Source organism: Helianthus annuus, chromosome 6, assembly GCF_002127325.2.
Source record: "Helianthus annuus cultivar XRQ/B chromosome 6, HanXRQr2.0-SUNRISE, whole genome shotgun sequence".
NCBI lineage: Eukaryota > Viridiplantae > Streptophyta > Magnoliopsida > Asterales > Asteraceae > Helianthus > Helianthus annuus.
Genome location: NC_035438.2, coordinates 92,573,787 through 92,586,377, shown reverse-complemented (window position 1 = coordinate 92,586,377; position 12,591 = coordinate 92,573,787). Strand labels below are relative to the sequence as shown.

Here is a 12,591-nt window from a genome sequence, read left to right as displayed (position 1 = left end):
TTTCTGAATATGATGTTATGTTTACTTTGTCTCTTGTTACAATAATTGCACTATTGTTCGAAACTTTGGTTAAGTTAGCGCGAATAAATGTAAGTGTAGTTCAAGGGCTGATAATTTACTGAAGTGTTTTCGTGCTAATCAAAAGTTTAACATGCATTTGTAACTCGTGAAGTAACATGGCAGTAGGAAAACATATTGTATGATTTCATTAACTTGGAAACAGGCGCTTAGGCCAACCATACATTGTAATAACATACATGGCATTTAGCTAGTCATACGAAAACAAGTAGATGCGTTGCCCTCATCAGAGGGTTGGCTCGTGAGCCTAAAGTGATTACATATAGCACTTGCGCAATTGTTGCGCGTTCCATGTGCGTGGGATGATATGGCCATCCAACGTTCGCAATTTGTACGCCCCTTTTCCTAGCACCTCATGGACCAAGTACGGGCCTTCCCATTTGGGTGCTAGCTTTCCAGGGCGTTCGGCGTTTGAAGCTTCGTTGTCACGGAAAACATATTCTCCTGGATTGAAGGTACAAATACGAACTCGTGCATTGTAATACCTCTCTAGTTGTGTTTTGTATTTCGCCTCTTTAATGCGCGCGATCTCGCGTCTTTCTTCCAAGAGATCCAGGTCGAGATGGCGCTCTGCTTCATTGTCGATCGTATTGACTGCTGTCAATCGTGGTGAGGGGAGACCAACTTCTGCCGGGATAACTGCTTCTGAGCCGTATACTAGGCTGAAAGGAGTTTCGCCGGTGCTTGTCTTCGGCATGGTTCGATGAGCCCATAGGATGCTTAGGAGCTCATCTACCCAACCTCTGCGCTTTGTGCCCAGTCGGGCTTTTATCCCCTCCACGATGCTTTTGTTTACGCTTTCCACTTGACCGTTTCCCTGAGGGTGCGCAACGGATGAGAAGGTGTGCTCTATCTTCTTTTCCTTCATCCATTTTTTAAGGTCCTCCGAGGCAAAATTGGTACCGATGTCTGTGACGATCTTGAGTGGAAGACCAAATCTGCAGATGATGTGCTCCCAGATGAACTTGCGCACCATCATGGCAGTGGTTGATGTGAGGGCTTTGGCTTCCACCCACTTGGTGAAATAATCGACAGCCACGATTATAAACTTTACGGCTCCTGGGGCATCTGGGAAGGGTCCCACCATATCAATCCCCCACTGTTGGAAAGGCCAAGCAGTGGACACTGGGATAAGATCATTTTTGGGGCGCAAGGTCTTTGGAGAGTGCCGCTGACAGGAGTCGCATTTGCGCAGCTCCTTCAGGGCGTCGACATGCATCCCTGGCCAATAATATTCAGCGCTCATGATTTTTGCGACAACCATGCGTGGTCCCGCATGTATACCACAGATCCCTTCATGGATCTCTCGAATTAGGTAATTTGCATCTTGGGGATCCACGCAGCGCAACAAGGGACCTAAGAAGGATCTCCGATACAGAATACCATCATTCATTTCATATTGCAAGGCTTTGTGCTGGACTTTTCGTGCCTCTGCTTTGCTTTCTGGGAGTATCCCTTCCTTCAGATAGCGAATTATAGGGGTCATCCAGGATGGTTGCCCCATTTCGATCACGTTCACCTGGCGCAGCAGGACCGATGGATTTTTGAGCACTTCGATCCTTACCTCCTTTGCAAGATGCTGAAAGGAAGTTGACGCGAGCTTGCTTAAAGCGTCTGCCTGTTTGTTTTCAGATCGATTGATGTGTACGACCCTGTATGTCGTGAATTTCTGCAGCAGCTCTTTTGCTTGATCCAGATATAAGGCCATAACGTCGCCTTTCGCGTCATAGAATCCGTTGACTTGGCTGGCGATCAGAAGTGAATCGACGTGCGCTTGTAAATTCTTAGCTCCCATTTTAATGGCGAGGCGCAAGCCTGCCAGAAATGCCTCGTACTCCGCTTCATTGTTGGTGTTTTTAAAATCCAACCTGATAGCGTATGTAAATTCGTGCTTTTCAGGGCTGACCAGGCGCAACCCGGCTCCTGAGCCATCCTCGTTTGAGGCACCATCTGTGTATAGGAACCACAATCCATCTGATGTATCTTTTTTGGGAGCTTCAACGACTTCACAATCTTTGACTTTTTCCGCTGGGACTTCGGTGATAAAGTCTGCAAGGACTTGACCCTTGATGGCTGGGCGTGGCCTATACAAAATGTTGTGGCCCCCCAGCTCGATCGCCCACTTCGCTAATCGCCTGGATGTCTCTGGTTTTTGCAATATCGTCCCAATGTGGAAGTTGGTCAGTACGGTGATGACATGGCCTGTGAAGTATCGGCGTAGCCTTCTTGAGGCATGTAATAGTGCTAGTACCAGTTTCTCCATCGTGGAGTATCTCGTTTCTGGGTCTGTGAGCATTCTACTGACATAGTAGATTGGAGTTTGGACCCCGTTTCTTTCTACAAGCAACACTGAACCCACTGCCTTGTCTGATGATGACAAGTACAAGATGAGCGGCTCTTTTTCGAACGGCGCGGTTAACGTTGGGAGTTCGATCAAACACTCCTTCATTTGCTGAAAAGCGCTTTCTGCTTCAGGCGTCCATTTGAATTCCTGCTTCTTTACACAGTTGCGCAAAGTAGTTATGAAAGGATACGACTTTGCGGCGTGGTTTGACAGGAAGCGGTTGAGCGCGGCCAGGCGACCGGCTAGCCTTTGCATCTCGTTGATTGTTTTAGGGGATGGCATGCGCTCTATTGCTTGGATTTTTTCTGGATTCACCTTAAATCCGCCATTGGTGACTATGAAGCCCAAGAATTTCCCTTCTTCCATACCAAACGAACACTTGGCTGGATTTAATTTCATGTTCACGCTTCTCAGTGAGTTAAAGGTTTTCTCGATGTCCTTCAACATTTGGTCCTCTTCGGGACTTTTTACTACCAGGTCATTGATGTAAACCTCAATGTGCTTCCAAATATCCCCAGCGAAGGTCTTGTCCATCAGGCGCTGGTACGTGGCGCCCTCGTTTTTTAGACCGAATGGCATCCTTGTATAACAGAAGATCCCGAGATCGGTTCTGAAAGCTGTCTTGTCTTCGTCTTCGAGCTTCATTTGAACCTGATGGTACCCCTTGTAACAATCTAAGAAGCACTTCCATCTGTATGGCGCGAGGGAGTCTATTTTTTTTGTCGATCTCAGGCAGAGAGTAACAATCTTTAGGGCATGCCTTATTGAGATCAGTATAATCAACGCACATTCGCCATCCTCCGCTCGCCTTTTCCACCATTACTGGGTTCGCGACCCAACTTTGATAACGTACTTCTCGCAAGATTCCAGCTTTGAGTAGTTCACATACTTGCTCGTTCATTGCTCTTGTTTTGTCTGCCCCTAAGCTGCGCCGTCTTTGGACTTTCGGTTCAACAGAGGGGTAGGTGTTTAAGCAATACTCGGTAATGTCGCGCGGGACCCCGGTCATGTCTGTCGGGGTCCAGGCGAATATATCCATATTTCTGAACAGTAGTTGTTTTAGATGCGTCCTGATATCTGACGAAATGGCGTGGCTGATTGTCACCGTTTGCTCTGGGTATTTACGGTTTAACACCCACTTCTCTGGCTCGGTTGTCGAGACTTTTGCCGCTTTTGTTGGGCGCAACTCTTCGGTTGACATCACTTCTTTCTTGGCATAGATGATTGCCACTCCCGTCTTGGTTGGGAACCCTATCGCTGAGTGGGGAGTGGAAGTCACCATGTTTAGTTCGCCTTGGGTTTCTCTCCCGATCAACACATCATGCCTCGATTTGACGGGCATTACCATGAAGTTTACGTTCGTTGTTCTTGAATGTTTCCCGTCAGAGAGCGTGACAGGGAAACTGATTTGGCCTAGTAGGAAAACCATTTCGTTGCAAAATCCGGACAATGGATAATCAACTGGCTCGAGTCTCGCTTTGTCGTCTTCATCAAACTGGTTAAAACACTGTTCATAGATGATGTCAGCTGTACTTCCTGGGTCGATGAAGTCATACTCCGTTTCATAGTGGCCGATAATACGGTAATGACGACGGGTCGAGTGGCGCGAGGGCCGCCGCGTACTACCGGGAAAATGACTTGTTGCTCCTGCCAGGAAGGCTCATAGGGGCGCTTGCCTTTTTCTTTTGCGTTGTATCTTGGTCCGTTGACCATATGGGTTTCTAGGCGCCGGACTTTCTTGTGATTTCCTTCATCCTGGCGTTGAGCTGTCGAGTTTCTTTTCGCACGTTTTTCACCAAGTGACTTAGCTTTCCGCTTTTTAGCGCTTTCTCAATCTCTTGACGCAGACTATAGCAATCATCAGTCAGGTGTCCTGTGTCTTTATGAAAATCACAGTACAAGTTGGGGTCTTGCCCCTTCTTGTTTGTCATAGGCCTGGGAGCCTTGAAATCATGGTTCTCCGTCATCAACACCTCTTTTGGTGTTTTTATGAGCGGAGTCCAGTGCTTGTCTCGATTATCATCCTTGACTGCTTTCTGGTAACCGGTTCTATCAATTGTGTCACGCGCGTCTTCTCTGTAGCGCGGCCTTTCATTGTGACCCCTTGATCTTCCGGACTTCCAATCATTATCTTTGTATTTGTTGCGCTTGTTGTGATCGCGTGTGTTCCCTCTGGCAAATCGATCTTCAGAGTAATAACTCTTGTTTCCAGCGAGCGATTCTTCCGTTTGCGCGACTATCTTCGCGGCTTCCATGAGTTTATCCCATTCTTTGGGCATTCCGTCTTTGCCAGTGATAGTCCTGATCAGGCTATCACAGCGAATGGCTTTCTTAAGATGACAGCGCATGAGTTGCTCGCTTACGCCACCGATCTCCAAACATTCTTTGTTAAAGCGAGTGATGAAATCTTCCAAACCCTCGCCATCTCTTCGCCAGATGTCTTCCACTTCAGCTGTGTCGCGCTGGTATCATCGTTGTAGGCTGAAGTAACTCAAGAACTGAGTCTTGAAATCTACCCATGACTTAATCTTTCCCGGAGGAAGGCTGTCGAACCAGGCGCGAGCAGCCCCGGTAAGAGTTTGAATAAACAAGTGACACCACATAGGCATGTTCCAACCTCCCATGCAACCTATGCTTGTGAAAGTTCTGACGTGATTATCAGGATCAGTCAATCCGTTGAACTTCTCAACTGTCGGAGGTAACTTCTCTCTTGAAAGCGGCGCAAGCGCAATTTTTGGGATGAACTTTGAATGTTCCGCGGCTTCCGCTGGCCGGTAGGCCAGGCGAAAGTCTCTTTCCGCTTCTTCCGTGTACCCGACATGCTGTCGTGGTTTGAAGTACTCATGGTTCTTCTGCAAGCGATTGAAGACTGACGAACCCTCTTCATCTTCCCAAGTTGGATCATTCAGGTCTGTCTCCTCCCATTCGTTGTTCATGTTGCGCGGCGTAAGCCGGCTATGAACAGGACCTCTTTGAAGGTTTGACGGATAGTTATAATAACTTTCCGTTTCTCCCCTTGTGTCGCGCGTGTCGTGTACGCTTAGTCGCCTAGTAGGGGGAGGCCTATTGATTCTGCCTTGGAGATTTGACTGTGGGGGTATCTAGCGTGCCCCCTGACTTTGTGCTCGAGGAGTGACTAAGGACGGTTCTGCCGTTAGGACTGCCTCTTGTGCGATCAAAGATTGATACGCTGCGTTAATTGTGGCAATATTCTTGGCGTACCATGAGGCTGGAGTCTCGCCCTTTGGTAGCCCTAGTAGTGCCGAAACGTTCTGAGGCGGGGTTGGGTTTGAAGGTCCCTCGCCGTTGTTTCCTGGGGTGACCGTCTGAGTGATGCGGGTGATGCTCCCGCGCGGGCCCCCAATGTTGTTTACTTCGATGTGTTGGGCTTGGATGTTTGGATTTCCCTCGCCCAACACCGCATTGGAGTTTACTCCGAAACCAAACTCAGGAATGATTCCTTGACCAGCCATGATCGAAGGAAGAAAAAGTGTCGAAAACTCAGAAAAAAGAAGATGAAAATGGTTGTAGAAAAACCGGTGGGCGCCAATGAAGAAACACTGAACTAATTATGAGGATAATCAGTTTGGTTTATGTTTCTATCATGATGGTTAATCTTCTAATGACTTATCTGAGCCTCTTCTCGACTCTCTAATCCTGCAAAACAGAACACCGTTACTCGTTAAGAGGGGAATATGGGGGTTTTCCTCTTAACCGGGCTCCGGCGTGAGAATAAGCGACTGCTTTGGGAGGATAATTAAGTATTAAGAGTGAGAGTAGAGGGAATGGAATGTTTAACCTGTGGAGTGAGGTCCCTATTTATAGCCGGAGAGGTGTAAGAGGATGTGGGCTGATGTGCCTTGGGCCGATAAGCGACAACATAGCGGATATGCTCTTTGTCTCACTAGTGTCGACCGTTAGTGGCTTCTAGAAGTTCTCCGGCGCTGGCGCGCTCTGATTGGAGCCACGTGTCACTCTTGTCGGCCTTGTTGTCCTTCTGCCATCAGCAGACAAGTGGAGATCGTGGGACAGATGTCTCTGTCCCCTGATTGGTGCCACGTAGTCGTCCTTGAGTACTTCTCGCTTTCTGTACGTCAGGCGATCGTGGCGCACGATTGAACAGAGCCTGCTGGATTTTCATTGGCTCATTTTTCCTGCCACTTGTACCTTTTGTACCTTCCTATCCTGGTCTTGCGCGACAACCTTTCTGTGGGGTTGCGCGGGCGTACAGGTAGTGAAGACTTTTATCAGGCTCTTAAGTGTTGGAAATGTAGTTCTTTTCTGACTGGGCCTCGCGCCTCTTCATGGGATCTAGTGGTACTCGCACGAGGTTGCTCAGTAAGAAAATTGTTGAATAAGGAGTATGGCCTACGCGCAGCCTTGATGAAGGATTGCGCGGCTCTTTTGGGGCCATACCCTTTCAATCTGCATGATCTTTGTAGATGAAAAAAGTGTACGTGTTGTTATACAAATCTTAGGGTATTAAAGTTAGTATTATTAACGTAGTAAAATGTTTATGTTATGATGTTGAAAAATTGATGATTAGAAGTTTGTTAAATTTTTAATAAGTGTTTATAAAAGTATTTTAGTTAGTAAAAATAGCTAGTTTTGTATTTAATATAAGGAGGTGGGGTTTTATAAAAAACGATGAATAAGTAAAACCAAGGCTAAAATGTTTTTTTAGTGGAACAATGACATGCGTATTTGTGTTTTATAAAAAAACATACATACTTAATGGGTGTCAGACGATCTTGGGATTTTTCCGACAAGTATGTGTATATATAGGTAAATTTTTGGTTTTATATATATATATATATATGATGGTATTTTCAATGAACGATTTCATTATTAGTGTAATAATATAAAATTTATTATTTTCACTATGACGATAGATCTTAATAAGTACAAATTTATTTGAAAAATAAATACAGATACTTGGTATATTTTTTCATCTATGACAGAAATGGATTATTTTCCCTAAAAAATAAATATATATTATTTTTTATACAAATATATATTTATTATACAGTCGAGACTTGTGTCGACACAAGTCTTCGAACCAGATTTCAGAATTGGATCCTGACATTGATGAAACTTATATATTTATTTCATATATGTATTGTGTGTAAATATATGTAATGAGAACATGGATATTAATCACTAACGGGTCTTTCAAATGTTTTTCTTATACGAAAACATCTCATTCGGTCTAAGTAAGTTTGGTGAATGACTTGCCTGGTAGACACATATTTAGACCTTAGTGTCTCATTGGTTTAGGATATATGTAGGTCGGGGATTTATTTTCGGACACTTTTACTTTGCTAGCATTTGTACGGAACACAAATTTGTGAGTTTCACCGCCCCTCTTTTAAGTGTTTTACTTTTAAATACTCGGGTGAGATACATCCTTGCTTTTTGGTATGATAGTGAATGAAATCATTAGATCTATTATGTGTGCATAAGTTTATTTATTGAGCTCGTCGTGGTGTTATTTATTTATTGAGCTCGGGTAGTCATCGTGATATTGTTTAGTAACCATTAGTCACTATGAGCGTAGAACAGTCAGATAGATCTATTAAGATTTGGCAAGCCCTACTCTTGGTCCTACGTGACCCTGGGGAGTGCAATTGTGTCCTAGCCACACGTCATCTGGATTGGTGGCGTGGTACAACAATATTGTTAAAGGTTGGTTACGGGCTTATGTCGACGAATAGGTTAGTGTCCTAGCTAAACATTAACTTGATCATCAGATTTCATGAGAACTATGCATTCTGGTTTTGTCAGATGTTTTCAAAAAATCATTTGTGTTATTTAAACCTATGAACCCACCAACAATATGTTGACGTTTTTAAGCATGTATTTCAAGTAAGTGAACGGCTTAAAGATCAAAGATAGAATGCATGTGACAATACCATTTTGGGGGTTTACCTTGTATTTCTCATCCCCGTGCAGGATATATTTGTCAAAGCCTTAGTTTTATAAACTTAATATTTTGTCTATGTCTTTTTAAAACATGTTGTTTATTTGGGTGATGTACGCCAACTTAAATACTTGGTTTTGTAAACTTCAAAATACACCTGGTATCGTTGGTTTAATATGATCACATAGACGTTTGCTAATCGAATGCTTGAAAACCTTTCGTGGTTGCGCCTCGTGTTTCCGCCTTGGGCGAGGTGTGACATAAATCACTAATGTTGAGCGTCGAATTGTGGTTCAGAGAGAGACTGGGGTCTTTGACCCATTTAACGAGTTCTTGTAAGAATAAATATGTTTATATATGGCCGTTATTATCATTTATCTTATATTTTAACGAGTTCTTGTAAGAATAAATATGTTTATATATGGGCATCATTATCATTTATCTTATATCATTTGATCAAAATGATATGCTTATTAGATTAGTTGGTAACTATTTGATGGACGTAATTACCCTTATTACCTAATTAAGGGTTTCCCCTTGGCATAACATGTATCAATCAATCTATTTATTACGTTTCCAATGGTTCTTATATAGTTGATCAACATGTGGTATTAGAGCATATGTTGCTCAATCAATTTTGTTTTATGTTTCCCTTATTCTGGAATTTAAATTAGAAATCTATTTTGACTAAAAACCTTAATTTTGAAGAATAAACCTAATATTTGCAAAATCGGTATAATATGGAATAAAGTTGCTTTAATAAACCGTAATGATCTCATAAAACCGAGGTCTCAATTTTCAAAATCTGTTTAAAACAAGTTTAGAAACTTCGAATTCCAGATATTGTTCTTCAAAGTCATCCTTAATTTCGATTACAACTACAAAAATATGCTTAACAACTTTTGGATGTAATCTGTTTTCTCTGATTCTGTGTAATCATATGTAATGCCTCGTATTTCCGCATTTATATATTCTTAGGGAACACGTGGTCGCTTTTTATTTTTTTGAATCACAGTCGAAATCAGATCGAGAAACAAACAAGAAACGACAACCGACAAGTTTCACACACTTTTAACGAAACCGATGAGCAAGCACCTCACCCAACGATTTCCGACAACATTAACGTATTTTTAATCCTAAAATGATATCCTACGATATTTCACGATGTTCTGTATGAAAACGGATCTCGTAAACACGATCGGGACTTAAAAACACGAGAAACGCATTAATGGGCTTTAGGCCCAACCCACACACTAAACCTACCTATAAATACTCAAACCCTAGTTCTAGAACATTCAGCCCCCCCCCCCCTGTCTCTCCCGATTTTCCGGTCATCGACGCCGCAACTCCGACGGGCTGCCGACGACGGGTTCTTGTCCGATCGAACTCCGGTACCCCCCTTTCTTCTCCGACACGACACCCGCCCACACCCTTTTCTCTCGCTCTGGACAACCGGCCAACCACCACCGAGTGGTGGTGGCACGTGACGAACGGCGGCAGTAGCCGTCTTCACGGTGAACCACAACAACAAGCGGCGGCGGAGGAGGAGCTCGGCGGCAGCTCCGGTTCGGGTTGGTTCAGGTATGTGGCTCAGTTTCGGGACGAGTTTTGGTCCAGATTGGGTTTGTTCGACCGGTAATGGCAGCAAGGGTGGTGCCGGTTAACGACTCAGGTTTCGCTCGGGTTCGGGTATCGTAGTTCTATTTTGGTTTTGAATCCAGACGAGTTCGGGTTTGGTTCCGGACTTCCGGTGGAACCGTTGATGGTGGCAGTGGAGGGGGTTATCAGTCGGCTCAGCGGGTTCAGGTTTGGGTTAGCTCGGGTTCACGTCAAATTTCAGCAGGTTCGGGTTCGGTTCAGTCTTCATCGAGTCAACGTGGTGTCTTGGTTCAGTTCAGTTTCGGCTCATGTTCAGTTCGGGTCAGTTTCGGTTCGGTCAACAGTAGTCAACTGGTCAAACCCGGTCAACTAACGGGTCAACGACTCATTCGAGATTTGGTACAATTTAAACAACGCCAATTTTATTATTGTTTGGTATTATATATTGCTTTAAACGTCGAACCGCTACAGTTAGTAATTATTTACTTTTTGTATCTAACGAGAATTCTTATATATAAACATTATGATTAGTGGTTGAGTTTGACAAAAATATCGACACTTAGAGTTGTCTGGATCATCCAAAAACAGAGGAAACTCTGCCCGTTTTTCGTAAAAATCCACGAAACAATACGTGTTTAATTTCAAAACGACTTTTATTTTCGATTCGTTTTCTTTTATAACCAAATCTCTAAATTAATAACATAAATGAATTATCAATTATAATTCTTTTTATAACAATGAATTTTTATATTGAGATAAAATATAATATACGAATTCCAAATTATGCAAAACATAAATACTAGGATTATTTATTTTTAAACCAATAAATAATAACGAGTTCGTGATATTTTAAATATCTAGGATAAACACTCTCGTTCGTTCTCTTGGATTTCCAATCTTACTAGTGCGTTAAGTGAGTATACTCGAACCCATTTTTACTTTTTAAACGCTTTTGGGTGCAACATGTATTCTATGTAACACTAAACACTTGAAACTATTTGAATCATATTCTATCCACGTGTAAACATGTTCACCTCCCGCTAGTCTATTGGGAGTTAATCTATGAACGATTTGATGTTTGCTAATCTCATATGCTATGTAAACTATTAGTGTCTATATGCTCATTAACTTCGTACAAGCTCACCTTAATAATTTTAGCGCTATAGGAGTAATGCACCACCCACGAGTCTTGGGGTATTGATAAGTTAAACATGTTACCTCCCGTTATTCTTTGGGATAGGCTATTTTAACGCATTGTATTCTAGGGTTTGAACATATAGTGACACTGTTTCAGCGTATTAGTAACTTGCATCATGTTATTTATATTGGATATCACACGTTAAACAATTTTATTCTATGTTATACTATGTATCAAACTTGTATACTCGCCAGCTTTTTGTTGATTGTATTTTAATACATGTTGCAGGATGATAGACAAGATGATGCTAAGTGAAGAAACAAGATTTAAGTGGATTTAGAAACACACTTAGATTAAACTCTTTGTTGTTGTATATTCGAATTGATGTTGTTTATGTTGATTTCTAATATTATACTTTAGCAATTTATGAAATTCAATTTAATATATATTGTCACATAGTGTTATGATGTTTTGAGCAATTTGTCCGTCTCATCCCGATGTTTCCGCCATCGGTTGGGGTGTGCTAGATTGGTATCAGAGCCATAACTATAGGGAATTAGGAAAAGTAGGAATGCTTTTATCTAGTCTATAGTTTTAGAGCTTTATTCTTATGTCTTGCTTGAAACTACTTGCATGCTACTTTATTTGTTTCTTATTTATTCTCTTTTGATCTTTTAAACATATATGTCACTTATGTGTGAACACTTGATATACTTTCCTTATGTGTTAATACTTGTTTCATTGTTCCATTCTTTATGTGTTATTCTTGACATACTTCCTTCTATGTTAACACTTGCTTTATTGTTCTTCAACATGCGCCTTTTCTAATGCATTTTACTCGATTTTACTAAACTTGAAAACACTTGTATTACATAAATTAGACGAGCTTACCAAAATAGGCGTGAAACCCACAATTTGGTAAACGACTCTCATTTCGCTTGAATCTACTTTTGCACGAAATTACACCATTAAGTTAGGAGTGAAATCCACATCTTAATGGAAATTGGAAATTTCAAATTCTAGTGGACCCTCATCAACGTGTCGAAATTAAATTTTGACCCGACGAGTACCAACCACACTTAGGGTACGACGTCGTCAATCTAGGGGTGAAACCCGCATCTCATCGACTAGTCCCACTCCTTGATTTTCATAAATCCCGTCAAGTCTTGAATTTTCGATTGAATTTGAACATGTAGTAACCGGAAGGGTGAATACCGTTAACCGACTTGTCGGCGAGAGTATACCACCTATTAGGCCAAAGCATGTTTCTCAATTTCAAAAGACCTTTCGATCACCTTGGTTAGTCAAAGTTCCTTTTGGAACAATCCATGTTTTAATCGAACTTACACTTTATTATTTTCGATTTTTTATGATGCACTTCTCTCTTCTCAATTTTGAACCATTTTTGAGATTTCACTTTTACGCATACATCATACTATTTTTTTCTCATATAATTATACATTATTAACATGCATAATTTCACGTAATATTATTTACACTTCTTGCAACAAC

The 12,591-nt window shown here is 42.1% G+C and overlaps 1 protein-coding gene across 1 annotated transcript; it reads right to left on the bottom strand.

Annotated features, from left to right (window-relative positions):
• Window positions 1-334: 334 nt before the first annotated feature.
• LOC110933901 (protein NYNRIN-like) lies at window positions 335-2,821 on the bottom strand. Its single transcript, XM_022177101.1, has one exon. It carries the CDS (start codon window positions 2,819-2,821, stop codon window positions 335-337), a length of 2,487 nt encoding a protein of 828 aa, XP_022032793.1.
• Between the last annotated feature and the right edge of the window lie 9,770 nt (window positions 2,822-12,591).